Here is a 14064-nt window from a genome sequence, read left to right on the forward strand (position 1 = left end):
GGGGGAAGTCCATACTTCCCGAGATATGTGTCCTGACTTTTTGATATATATCACCATTATTAACTCTTCTGTATTGTCCGCATTATAAAGTACTCTTCGTGAGCTTTAAAATGATATGCATATTGTTATAGCAGTAATAATGGTGATTTTCCGAAAAGTCAATGCCCATTTCTCGGGAAGTATGGACTTCCCCTCGAAAATATGTATGTCGTTGTGGTCAGGAAGCTGAGGACTAACTATGGCAAAAATTTCAGCCCGATCAAAGCTGGAGCTCCCAAAAGACATTTAACTCTTTTGGTTTTTATCCCCTCATACGATGAAAATGTGCCAATTGGAAATAATAGTGTTAGACCCCACACGTGTTAAGAGTAAACCCGTTTCAGACAATTTGGAGTCGCTTTAGCAATGTCCGTCCGTCTGTCTGGCTGGCTGGTGAGCTCGACAACTCTCAAACGGAGCCCCAGATCTGGCCCAAATTCGGCTCACAGTAGTTTTTTGACCAAACTTAGTTTTAGTTCGAAAATGGCTTATATCGGTCCACTCTTTGATATATCCCCCACACAACAATACCACCCGATTGTTGGTATTTTAAAGATTTCAGCTTCATTTTTCGACGGAAACAGTCCTATTCAATATCTTTTTAGGTGGCAGGCCTTCGGCCGTGACTTGAGATTTTCTCCTCTGGGGTATTTCCAACACAGGCTACGGGATCCAAAGTATATCTATATTCATTACATTTTTAAGTTGGCCGACCTTTGGCCATATTTTTATGTTATACCATTTTGGAAAGATCAAAAGGTACGATTTAATTTGGTACCAATATTGCGAAACCCCATAATGGGTAGTGTTTTACAAAAAACCCCATTTTGAAAACAGGTATTTTGGAAATATCTCCTAAAGCGATAGAAATAATACCGCCATGTTACTACTTGTTCAAAATAAGCTTTCCAACGATACCCATATTGTAGTTATCGGTTCCGGAAAGCCGGGCCGTTTCCCACGAAAAAAGTACTTTCCTGTGATCAGGACAACAATTTCAACCACTGCAAAAAAATTCTAGAGTTTTTACTAAAATAGAGATAAGCCAAACTCCTCAGAATAACCTCCTTTATGATTTTTTATTTGGAAATTCTCCAACATAAACATGACTAATGTGTGAGTTTTCAAGCAGGATAGAGATCAAAACAATTTATAAAACTGAATTCCCTCCAATCCAATGAATTGTATTTATTTTCAAATTTTATGTTTGGAAAAAATTCCGAACATCAAAATTTCCAACAAAATCTAATTATTTTTGGATTGAAGAAGCGCTAGACATTATTTAATCATACACGCACACGAAATGTTCAGCGGCAGCAGCAGTTTGGCAGTAAAATGTATGAGCCGCATGACAAATTTAAAAAAACCAAAAAATCTGGCAAAAGAAAAAGGGTTATTCAATGCAAACAATTTATAAACATTAACATACACTTTTTATATCCATCTATGCATATATTTCCCTTCACCCAGTAGTTTAGGAAGGTTTACGCGTTGAAATACATTTCTGATTAACAATATTTTCTAATAATTATCCGCTAACTCACTTTAACTATTCACGTACAATATTTTGTTTACTTTGCGTTCTCCTTTTTCGAAAGTATTGTTCAGGGAACTAAAATTTTATTTCGATCATTGCTTTTGTTACTTTATTCGCGTTTAGGGATATTCAAGTCGATTATCGACAGCGATAAGCGCTATTCTTTGTTGGACAACAGAGCCGATGTTACATGATCAATTCATCAAAATCAATTTTTAGTTTTCCGAACAATACACTTGAAAGAAGAGAGCGCAATGTAAATAAAATATTGTAGATGAATATTCAAGGTGAGGTAATAGATAATTATTATGAAATATTGTTGATCTAAAAATTTATTTCAGCGTGCAAACCTTCCTTACCTGGTGTGTAAAGGGAAAATTGTAATGAAAAGTGTGTGAGTGTTTATGAATCATTTGCCATAATTAACCCTTTTTTGTCATGTTTTTTTTTTTGTTTTCAATATTTGTATGCTTTGTAAGCGGCCCATACATTTACTGCCAAACTGCTGTTGTCGATGAACCCTTTGTGTGCGTGTGTGATTAAATAATGTCTGGCGCTCCTTCAATTCAAAATAATTAGATTTTGTTTCAATTTTTGGTGTTCGGACTTTTTATTTTCATAAATTGATTATTAAAAGATTTGAAAATTAATACAATTCATTGGATTGAAATGATTTTAGTTCTATACACAAGGGCGGCCCAGGCGGTTAATGTTGAAGAGTGGGGACAGCTTGAAAATTTCAGAAAAAAACTCAAAATGTAGCCTGCAATTCTGGTATTTAAAGACAGTCTGACATTTAAGGACAGTCCTATGTATCTTCTCCGAAGTTACAAACTAACACTATGTGGTGTAGGGTATAAATAGTTTAAGTAGATATAAAGCGGCACACATCACATTACACGATGAAAATAGGTAAAATTTTTCATTTATTGCAGTGTTAGCGTTTTTATTATTGAAAAATAGTTATGTATCTTTTTTTATTAAACATTTTGGATTATTAAAGCCTACTTGCATCATAAGTTTACTCTATTATAGTGAACAGTACTTTTTTGGTTTGCGTTCCATATTTTATTAACGTACTTTATGTGTCCTCTTTTTTATTGATGGTTCTCGTTGTCCACTATGTTGATTTGTTTAAAGTCATAGAAGCGCAGGTGAGTTTTTAAATGAAGAAAATCGTTAAGACAGTAAGTAGTAATTTCGGCCGTGCCGAACTATTTATACCCTTAACCACTATGTTTATCAATGTTGATTGTGGCAGAAACTTTAAAAATACCGAAATTCGGGAGGTACCGATGTATGGGGGCTATACGGAAACGGGGACCAGCATAGGCAATTTTCTATCTTTCTATCTGTAATACCCATTTCGGACTTCAAATACGAAATTTGGAACAGTTCCGGTTAATAATGTCGCTAAAATCATCAAAATACCGAATATCGGGATGTACCGTTATATGGGTGCTATACGAAGCCGTGGACCTGAATGTGCAATTTTGTGTCATATGCTGTAGAACCTATTCCGAACTTCATATACGAAATTTGGAACAGTTCCGGTTAATATGTAGCTTAAATCATCGAAATACCGAATATTGGGAGGTACAGTTATATGGGAGCTATACGAAAACGTGGGCCGACATGGCCCATTTACGAACTTAACATGCCTACTGACAAAATAAACATGTGTGCAAAATTTTAGCCTTCTATGTCATTTCGTTCGAATGATAGCGTAATTACAACAGACAGACAGATGGACATCGATAAATCGACTTAGAATTTTACGCTGATCCAAAATATATATACTTTGTGGGGTCTAACATGAGAATTTCGAGGAGTTACAAACGGAATGACAAACTTAATATACCCTCCATAGTATGGCGGAGGGTATAAAAACACTTTCTATTAAAGTTTCGATTTTAACACTTAGGCAGAAAAGGAAACTTGTTGAACTAAGTTTTAATAACAGCTGCATTTGGGGTAATTGGGACCAGGCAAGGCTAAATTCAATCAAACAAAATAATGCACATATAAGTGCATTCACTCTTATGATCAGTGCACACGATCCATATATAGGCCGACTCTTATCGCGGAGTTCGTACGGCGCGACATTCAAAACCTCATAGAGAGAGGTTTGTGATATTCTGGTCAGGAATTTAAATCCGTGCCAGACAGGTAGGCTTTCCACTATTCCAAATAATTTACATTTATTTTTGTCCTACATGGGGTCACAACTTTTGAGTCGATGTCTAAATGTACTCTATTTTCAACCAAAAATGTTGGTCACCGTAAGAATAGATGAAATAACCATATACATTTTTAAAAACAACACAAAAATTTTTGGTTTTATTTTACTAATATTCATAAAATATTATTACTGTTTTTAAAACATAATTTGGATGTTATTTAAAAATTGATCAAAACACACATTAATGAAGTGTTCCTTAAATTCCGCACAAGGTGTAGGTAGTTTTTAACAAATATAAAAAACCTGCAAAAGAAAAATGCTTAATATTTGCAAACGATGATCTACGAACATGCACTTAAATTTTCCATTTGAATTTCGATGAACTGTGCCTCCTGGCATTTGATTTTATTTTACTCCTCAGGTAAGCAAGATTTTCATTGTGAAAAACACTGTAAATGGTCAATATTTTTCAAACGTTATCCATTTACGTATATTTTGTTCCAATGTTTTGTTTATTACTTCGCGCCCTTTCAAATAAAATTATTGTATAGGGAGCAATAAATTGATTTTGTTCTCTTCTTTTGCTATTTATCGATTCGATTTTGAGATTGTATCGACTTTCGACACAACATTATGTAACCGCGGCCCTGCATCAAACATACAAACGGTGATCGTTGATGTCATTGGTCGTGCTACATTATGTCGAAAATATATTTACATATCCCTGTTACTCAAAATCGAATTAAATAGCAAAACAAAGAACAAAATAAATTTCGTGTTCCCTATACAATAATTTTATTTTAACATTAGAACAAAATCAACGTAAATAGATAATGTTTGGAAAATATTGACCATTTGCAGTGTTTCTCACAATGAAAATCTTGCTTACCTGAGGAGTAAAATGAAATCAAATGCCAGGAAGCTCAGTTCATCAAAATTCAATGGAAAGTGTAAGTACATGTTCGTAGATCATCGTTTGCAATTATTAAACATTTTACTTTTGCAGATTTTTTCATGTTTAAAAAACTACCTACAATTGTGCGGAATTTAAGAAACACTTCGCTTGGAGTACCTGAAATCATTGGATCAAAAGAAGAAAATCATGGAAGTGACGAGTGCCCATATGCTGCTTGTCTTCAAGAGTTTATTGAAATTCATGATTTGAGTACAAACTTTTTTGCTTTTTGCGTATTAATGTGTGTTTCGATCAATTTATCAATAACATCCAAATTATGTTATAAAACAGTGATAAAAAATTTTGGATTATTGTTCTTAAAAGAAACAAAAAACTGTTGTGTTGTTCTTAAAAATGCATATGGTTATTTCCCATATACTTTCGGTGACCAATAATTTTGGTTGAAAATAGAGTACATCGGCTGAAAAGTTGCGACCCCATATAGGACAAAAATAAATGTAAATTATTTGGAGCTACACCTGACCAGAATATCACAAACCGGGTGCCCTGCTCATAAGTCTTATTTATGTCTTTGTGTTTGCGGGAGTCCATGCACTTATATATGCATTATTATACCCTCCACCATACATAGTATGGAGGGTATATTAAGTTTGTCATTCCGTTTGTAACACCTCGAAATATACATTTTAGACCCCACAAAGTATATATATTCTTGATCAGCGTAAAATTCTATGTCGATTTATCGACGTCCGTCCGTCCGTCTGTGGAAATCACTCTAGCTTCCGAACGAAATGACATAGGTTGATGAAATTTTGCTCAGATGTATATAATGTGTGCAGGACTTTTGGTATTGAAAATGGGCCATATAGGTCGACGTCTTCGTATAGCCCCCATATAACGGTACCTCCCGATATTCGGTATTTTGATGATTTTAGCAACATTTTTCACCGGAATTGTTTCAAATTTCGTATTTAATTTTCGCAATGGGTACTACAACCTATGCCAGTAAAATATCTACGCAGATCCACATCTTCGGATAGCCCCTATATAACGGTACCTCCCGATATTCGGTATTTTGATGATTTTAGCGACATTTTTCACCGGAATTGTTTCAAATTTCGTATTTAATTTTCGCAATGGGTACTACAACCTATGACAGAAATGGTCTATGTAGGTCCACATCTTCGGATAGCCCCCATATAACGGTACCTCCCGATGTTCGGTATTTTGGTGATTTTAGCGACATTTTTCACCGGAATTGTTTCAAATTTCGCATTTAATATTCGCAGTGGGTACTACAACCTATGCCAGTAAAATATCTACGCAGATCCACATCTTCGGATAGCCCCCATATAACGGTACCTCCCGATATTCGGTATTTTGATGATTTTAGCGACATTTTTCACCGGAATTGTTTCAAATTTCATATTTAATTTTCGCAATGGGTACTACAACCTATCTATGCAGGTCCACATCTTCGCTTAGCCCCCATATAACGGTATCTCCCGATATTCAGTATTTTTTCATTTTAGCTTTATTTTTCGACGGATTTTTTAAAATTTCAAATTCCTTCTAAATGATGGAGGGTATTAAAAGTTCGGCCCGGCCGAAATTGGCTGCTTATTTACTTGTTTTGTGTAAATAAATTCAGCCTTTCTTGGTCCAAACTACCCCAAATGCTGCTGTTATTAAAATTTAGTTCAACAAGTTTCCTTTTCTGCCTAAGTGTTAAAACCGAAATTTTAATAGAATGTGTTTATACCCTACACCACATGGTGGTAAGGGTATTATGTATTTGTGAATTTGTTTGTAACAGAGAGAAATAAGCGAGATAGACCCATGGTTACTTTTGAAGATATTCATAGAATAATTTTTTTAATCGATTTATGCATGTCCGTCCATGTATTCTTGTGAACAAAATGCAGGTCGTATTTATTATCCGATTGAGATGTAATTTTGCAAACAATGTTTGTTTGGTTTGGATCAGATTTAGATATAGCTCCCATATATATCTTCATCCGATTTTTGGTTTATTGTGCACAACCTGTGCAATAATACCCCAAATGGGATGAAATTTGGCAAATGTAGCCGATGTACACCAAGAATTAACCTTGCGGGATTTGGTGAAAATCGGATGTGATTTAGATATAGCTCCCACATATATCTTGATCCGATTTTTGGTTTATTGTGCACAGCCTGTGCAATATCAGCCCAAAGGGGATGAACTTTAGCACATGTAGTTGGTGTACACCAAGAATTAACTCTATGAAATTTGGTGAAAATCGGATCTGATTCAGATAAAGCTCCCATATATAACTTCATCCGAGTTTTGATGCATTGTGCACCAAATGTGCAAATTAGCCCAAAAGGCATGAAATTTGACACATAAGGTCGAGTGAAGGCTATAAAAACCCAATGCAATTTTGTGCACATAACAGCAGTGGTGTAGGGTGTCATATAGTCGGCTCCGTCCGGGTTGATGTTGGGCTGTAGGTGAGTTCTAAGGCTGGATTTTTTGACGTTTGGAAGGGTACGAAAAGCAACCGAGAAGAGCTACAGCTCTGCAATTTGGATTCAGCGTCACCGATGGTGTGTAGGATAGATGTGACAAATCGTTTTTGGAAATTTGTACCAAAAGGGTACGAAAACTTCTAATATGTACTTTAAATGTTACTATTCGTATGTTATGAATGAATGGATCTAGAATCGTCGAATTTGGTATGAGAATCAATAATGGAAAGCTCTCTATAGTTATATAAAGAAGTTTTGGAAAAAGAGCAATAAGTGTTGGAATACTTCTAAATAGGATATAATTGTTGAGTAGAGAAAGGTGGGTGAATATATGGAGATGTTTTAAAAAACGAGTACCATAATTGACAAAAAAGTACTTAATAATTTACAATTCGAACGTAAATATAATGAGTAGAGGTGGAAATTCGTAGTTTTGTGTTAGGGTGGAAAGGTAGAGATCTTTTGGAAAAGGAGTATCATAAGAGTTGCAAAAGTACTGAATATGGTAGAGATGCAAATCGAAATGTTGTGTTAGATGGATATATGGAAATGTTTTGAAAAAAGGGTACCATTACTGTTGGAAAAGTACTATATAAGGTATAATTTAATAGTAAATGAAGGAGTAGTGTTGAAAATCCGAAAGTATATGGACTTAGCCATATTGGGTGACTACAAATCGCATTTTTTTCTGACGTTGGAATATATTTAGGGAATAATAGATTGGGTGGTCTAATCCCAATTTTGATGGCGAATTCAGAAATCTCACACCTCCAAATGGGACAACAGTGGACCCAAAAGTATATGGACTTAGCCATATTGGGTGAAAATGAATTCAAATCGGAATTTTTTTACTTTTGCTTAATTCAGAGTTCCGATTTGCTTGCGAGCGATTATAACTCGCTCGAGGAAGCGATCAAAAAGTGAGAGCGATTGCTCCAGTTTCGCTTTCCGATCGAATTCGTGCAAGAAACACAGAGTATGTTTAAGCTCTGCTTAGCATATTTTATCGTTAAATTATTTTTTGTAAAGGAAGAAAAGATTGAAGACGCGTATTTGAAAATGAATCTATAATAATTATTAGTCCCAATTTTTTTTACTTTAATTTTACGTATTCTTCAATAGATGTAAAATAATAATAAAACAAAACTTAAAACTTTTATTTTATTAGTTAATTTTTTAAAATTTCGTTGAAAGTTTTTTTTTAGTTCAACATGTTTTCCCTAGTAAAGTTTGACAATGACGGTGACTTCTATGTTGTCAAAACAAAAAACGTGAAGCATCACAATTCCGACAATTGTATTGTAAAGTATAAAGGCTGTTCGTACTCCGCAATTTTCATTAAAGCTGACGGTAAGTTAATACAATTTAATATACAAAACATATTCAAATAATTAAGCCGTTTTTTTTTTAAATAAGAATATAAATTATGTGTCTATGCAACACATTAGTTTCCATGACATGCCTGTATATTGTGAAATCATGATAATAACTTTTTTTCATCGCATGTCCTTGTCAGCATGCAAAGGGTATGAAAAATGATTGCTAAAATATGCAAAAATGATTTTTAAGAAAAAAATCACAGCTGGTGAATAAGAAATAATATAATTTTCAAACCCGCGTCGGAATTTTATAAATATTGCTCTTATTTTATTTCCAAAAATATTTGTAAAATTTCTGGAACAAATTTGGTCACAAAATAGAAAAACGATCATTTAGATCGTGCTACTTTGTCCAAAAAATAAATAAAAATAAACTTAAAGCATCACAGGCGCCATTTTTTCATAATTAAACACAAGAAACAATATGACTGTAAAAGTCTAAAAAGCGTCAAAGGAAAATGTTTTACTTACTAACCGAATTAAGTAAAACTCAAGATTATATCCGTCGAAGTTTTGTAGAGTTCCGTAGAATACATTAGAGTTAGATTTTATATTAGAACGTTACCAGGACTAAAATATTAATACATTAATTTTCATAGATAATAAAGAAAATCTTGAAGAGAAGAAACAAAGTGAGAATTTAATGGGGACAATAAACGCGGAGAATCAAGAAACACAAATAGCACCAAGAATTCCTGCGAGCCGTGGTCGTGCTTATCAAAATATTTCACCGTCGACAATGTTATACATGAAAGAGTATATAAAAAATCTACCTCCACTAGGATCAAACAGATCAGATAAAGAGCCTATATCTTCAGTCACTATACATGGTGAAAATAACGCATCGGATTCGGAAGAGAATAATACGACAGATTTTTCATCTTTTGAAACTATATCAAGAGGACAATTTGATTTATCAAGGTAAGCATACTTAGCCCAAAAAACCATAAGTTTATGGGAGAAGCAAGAAAAGTTTTAAAAATAAAACTAAAAATATCTATCAAAAATAATTGACACTAAATATTTTTTTATTATAGATTATTTAAATTCTCCTTGATCATATATGACGATTCAGAATTTTGTGTCGTAAATTCCAAATCTATAACACAAATCCAAGGAGGTACGTGTGTGGTGAAATGTAAAGGCGGAAAATATGCAGCTAAATTAATTTCGACTAGCGGTAAGTTAACAAAAATAGCTATATAATTTTTATAATAGATATAATTACTGTTTATTGAAAAATCATGGTGATGATGAAGTTATTAGTCCTAGCATTGTTTTTTTGGAATCAAATTTGATTTCAAATATAGAAATATATATTTGGGGAAAGTTTTAACATAGTATATTTTTGTAGATGACAAATTACAACTTTTTAAACAAAAGCAAATAAAAGAAAATGCAATTTTACCGCCGGACATCAAAAATAGTAAATCGGAAGAAAAATCAAAAAATAATTCAGATCCATCAGAAATTTGTTCATCAACAGAGCTATTAGAAAAATCAATGGACTTAAATTGTCCATCTAAAGCATATATTCAAGGTTTTACTGTGGAAATATGCACTGAATGGGAGAGGTCAACAACTGATGAACCAGAAAACGAAGTTTGGGAAACTGTAGCAATTAATTCTTTGGGGTTATCTGAAGAAACCCCACGAAAAGAACAAGGAATAGAAAAGTCGCAGCCATTGTCATCAGCTGACATATTAAAAGAATCGTCTTTGTGCACTATATCTAATAGAAATTATCCTGAAGAATATATAGAAATGCAGAATATTAACCTTAGCTGTATAAAAAACTCGACCGCAATTGAACCCAAAGTAACCAATAATACTTTGTATACCACGGATGCAAGCAAAATAAATTCTACAATTGAAACTCAATCAGAAGACTTTTCGTCCGATTGTCTACCACCTGACTCAAATGGTATGGTAATACACAACGTTTCTGGTTACACATCCGTAAAAAAACCACAAAAACTACAGGAAACAGGATCAACTAGCGGAATTAGGTCGCCGCTATTGGCATTGGACAGATTAGAAGAATCGTCATGGAGAGTAATATCTAATAGAAAGTCCCCTGAAATGCGGACTACAGATCAATTCCACTTCAAAAACTCAAAGGCAATTGAACCACAAGAAACCAGTGACTGTGTAGGTTTTACGGATATAAGCACAATAAATTCTACAATCGAAACTTTGCCAGGAAACTCTACGTCAGAATTTCTACCCCCCGATTCTAGCAACAACAACAATAGCACAAATGTGAGCTCCTTCATAGAGGTTATACCTAAACCAGTAAAAGTCGATGTTTTGACAGTACCATTTTCGAAGCAAAAATCAAAGCAACATTTCTGTGTGTTTTGTAAAACCTTACAATGTAAGATTGCTCGACACTTTTGTTTGAGGCACAAAAAGGAGAATATGGTTAAAATGGCAATGGCCTTACCAAAAGGAAACCGAAAACGCAGAGAAATATTTGATAAGCTCCGAAAAGAAGGAGATTTTATACATAATACCGCTCATGATAAAAATACAGGTTCACTTATCGTTACAAGACGACAACAATCAGAAGCATACCATAAAGCAGACCACTACGTATGCTGCGTCCACTGTAAAGGGTATTATAGCATCACTTCGGCAAGAACTCATATTAGTAAATGCTCTAATAAAAAAAATAAACGGAACAATTTCATTGAAGGTAGGAAAATCACTCAATACGTACACGAATTGGCAAACACAGAAATGAAAACAGCGATTTTTCCCGTTCTACGAAACGATGAAATTACACAGGCCATTCGGTATGACGAACTAATAATTAGATACGGCAACAGGTTATCCGAAAAGTTACCTGATATTCACCACCATGATCAAATCCGAGCGAACATGAGACTCTTGGGTCGATTCAAAATTGAGTGCATAAAATTACATCCTGAAATAAAGGAGTTGAAGGAAATTTTTAAGCCACATTTGTTTGATATGACAATTGAAGCATTACGCAAAACTGCAAAGTGGGAGTTTGGTCGGGGGTTTTCTACTCCAGCAGTTGCCACCAACTTATCTGGTTTGATAAAAAAATGTGCGAACATACAAAAGAATGAGTTCATAAAAAATCAAAATATTGATATGAAAGACCTTTTGGACAATTTTGTTTCATTGTGGGTTGAAGAGACTCCCACTCAAATAAATAAAACAGCTATTGAAGATAGAGAAAACAAAAAAAGATCTAAGAAGGAAGATTTGCCAAACAAAAAAGATATCAAACAACTTTATGATTTTCTAAGAACCAAAATTGTATATTCTATAGCTACATTAACTAAACAATTTATCTTTGATGATTGGAAAAATCTTTTGGAAACTACTCTAATATGTCTACAAGTGTTCAATCGACGACGAGCCGGTGAGATCGAGAGAATAACTATTGAAAACTACAATAAGAAGGAAACTATTACTGACAATATAGAAGCTGGATTTATTGATAACATTTCTAACCAATCTTTTGAATTCGCTAAACAGTATGTAAGAATTACCCTAAGAGGCAAATTAGGACGTACTGTCAGCATATTGCTGGATCCTTTAAGTAGAAAGGCAGTTGACCTTATATTAAAGCATCGCAACAGTGCCGGAATCCCGAAATCAAATCACTATATTTTCTCGGCTCCCGGATCATCAGGAATATCAAAAAAATATATAAGAGCTTGGCCGTTATTACGCAAGTTTGCCTTAGAGTGTGGGGCTACTATTCCTAACACATTAAGAGGAACTAAATTAAGGAAGCATATAGCAACGTATACAGGTTTGCTAAACGTTGAAGAAGCCACAGTAGATAAGCTAGCAAATTTTCTTGGGCACCATAAGGATATACACAAAAGTATTTATAGAGTATCGGTACCAATGGCGGAAATCACTACAGTGTCCAAGATTTTGCTGTCAGCTGCTGGTTGTAGGAATGAGGAAAACTCCGAAAATAATAGTTTTGATAATCTTCGTGGAAACATATCTTCCGAATCTGAGTCATCATCTGATGAATCAGATAATATTACATATGGCGCAAATTTGGTAAAAAAGAAAATTAGTAGTAAGTATAATAAGAAGGAAGACTAGTAGTACCTACAATAAGAAACTTGATAGTAAGTATATTGAGTAGAAACTATAACTAAGCTTGCGTAGACTTATGTTTCAAAATACACAGTGGTTAATTTACCGAAAACCATGACCAAAATCAAATGCATTATGATCTAGCTTTAATTTTTTTTTTTTTTTTTTTGTATTCCTGATTTTATATTTCATTTCACTTAACCCTCCTACTGAGTATTAATGTGGCCTTTTTGGTCCACTCACAAAATTATTTAAACAGTACAAATATTTTTTTAGATTATGCTACCGGCACTTTCAAACTCCCCAAATTGCCTTATTTAAAATCCAGTAAAGATTTGATATCATGGCCGATTTGACATTTTACAGATTAATCACAAATGCAATAATAATTGGTCTGTTCCAGAAATGCAGGAATGTTAAAGTTTTTACTACCTTAACCGATTTCCTCTTTACGATATCGGAAAAAATTGCAAAACTAGTAGATTCTTGCAGGTTCTGGAACAAGGCCAATACAAACTATTTTTTCTATTATATTTTAAATCGGTTAGTTGTTTCCAATATATATAAACAGAGTACATTACTTGTTTTAAATATTTTTATAATAGATTTTCTAATCAAAAATAAATTTGGAGTACATATTTGTTTGCATAATTTATATTGCATTTGGTTTTGATCAGGTTTTTCGTGTGCAATTTTTCACTGTGCTATGCCGAAAAAAATGAATGCTAATGAAGAAAGATAAAACTGTTATATTCTTAAACGACTTTAATCTTTTGTTCGCATTCATTTTCATTTGACATTATTAAATAGGATGTTTGTTACATCTGTTTTAGGCTTATGAAATGATTATTGTGTAATTTTTACAGATACTTCTTGCGGAAAAACAAAAAAATGCCGGTGGACAATCGATGAGCAAGAAGCTTTGACTGCTGAATTTGGGGATATTTCTTCAATGGAAAAGTTGCCATCTCTCAAGGAGTGCATGAGGGTCGTGTCTGAAAATGAAGTGCTATGCTGCAGAACCCCAGCACAAGTAAAAACGTTTATAGACAACAAAAGGAAAAAAGGCAAAAAAATTAAGGTTGTTATTAATGATGATATTAATGATTTTAATAAAGATATTAATGATGAAATTTTTCTTTCATTACAACAATCTCTTCAACAATAATTTTCCAAAACCCTTTTCGGGTAGTTATTTTACAATGCAATGTTGTTAAATTAATATATGCACAATGTGCACTAAATCTTGTATTAATTTCATATTGTAGATACAAAATATTTGACCAACAATTTTTCCATTAGGTCTTGTAGTAAATTATTATACACATTATAATATAATTATAAATGTATACTTATATAAAAAAAAAATAAGTCATATAATTTAATACAAACCGCTTTACTTATA

At 33.5% G+C, this 14064-nt stretch overlaps 1 protein-coding gene and 2 long non-coding RNA genes across 3 annotated transcripts; 2 read left to right on the forward strand and 1 right to left on the reverse strand.

The window, feature by feature from the left end:
• Positions 1-1099: 1099 nt before the first annotated feature.
• On the reverse strand, positions 1100-1674 carry LOC131803490 (uncharacterized). The gene is made up of 2 exons (XR_009342614.1): positions 1469-1674; positions 1100-1414 (listed from the first exon to the last, which is right to left on the reverse strand). It is a non-coding gene; the product is annotated as an uncharacterized LOC131803490 (long non-coding RNA).
• Positions 1675-1725: 51 nt separating this feature from the next.
• On the forward strand, positions 1726-2246 carry LOC131803491 (uncharacterized). The gene is made up of 2 exons (XR_009342615.1): positions 1726-1863; positions 1918-2246. It is a non-coding gene; the product is annotated as an uncharacterized LOC131803491 (long non-coding RNA).
• Positions 2247-8341: 6095 nt separating this feature from the next.
• Positions 8342-13827, forward strand: LOC131803477 (uncharacterized). Its single transcript, XM_059124837.1, has 4 exons — positions 8342-8535; positions 9164-9485; positions 9602-9744; positions 13526-13827. Exons 1-4 carry the CDS (start codon positions 8397-8399, stop codon positions 13825-13827), a joined length of 906 nt encoding a protein of 301 aa, XP_058980820.1. The 5' UTR covers positions 8342-8396.
• Positions 13828-14064: the final 237 nt, after the last annotated feature.

Source organism: Musca domestica, unplaced genomic scaffold (genome assembly GCF_030504385.1).
Source record: "Musca domestica strain aabys unplaced genomic scaffold, Musca_domestica.polishedcontigs.V.1.1 30, whole genome shotgun sequence".
In the NCBI taxonomy this organism is placed as follows: domain Eukaryota; kingdom Metazoa; phylum Arthropoda; class Insecta; order Diptera; family Muscidae; genus Musca; species Musca domestica.

Bases quoted from the DNA above. Each gene is read 5' to 3' on its own strand.
- LOC131803477 (XM_059124837.1), top strand. From the start codon at position 8,397: ATGTTTTCCCTAGTAAAGTTTGACAATGACGGTGACTTCTATGTTGTC. The intron at 8,536-9,163 runs GTAAGTTAATAC...TAATTTTCATAG, and splicing joins AATTTTCATTAAAGCTGACG to ATAATAAAGAAAATCTTGAA. The intron at 9,486-9,601 runs GTAAGCATACTT...TTTTTATTATAG, and splicing joins GGACAATTTGATTTATCAAG to ATTATTTAAATTCTCCTTGA.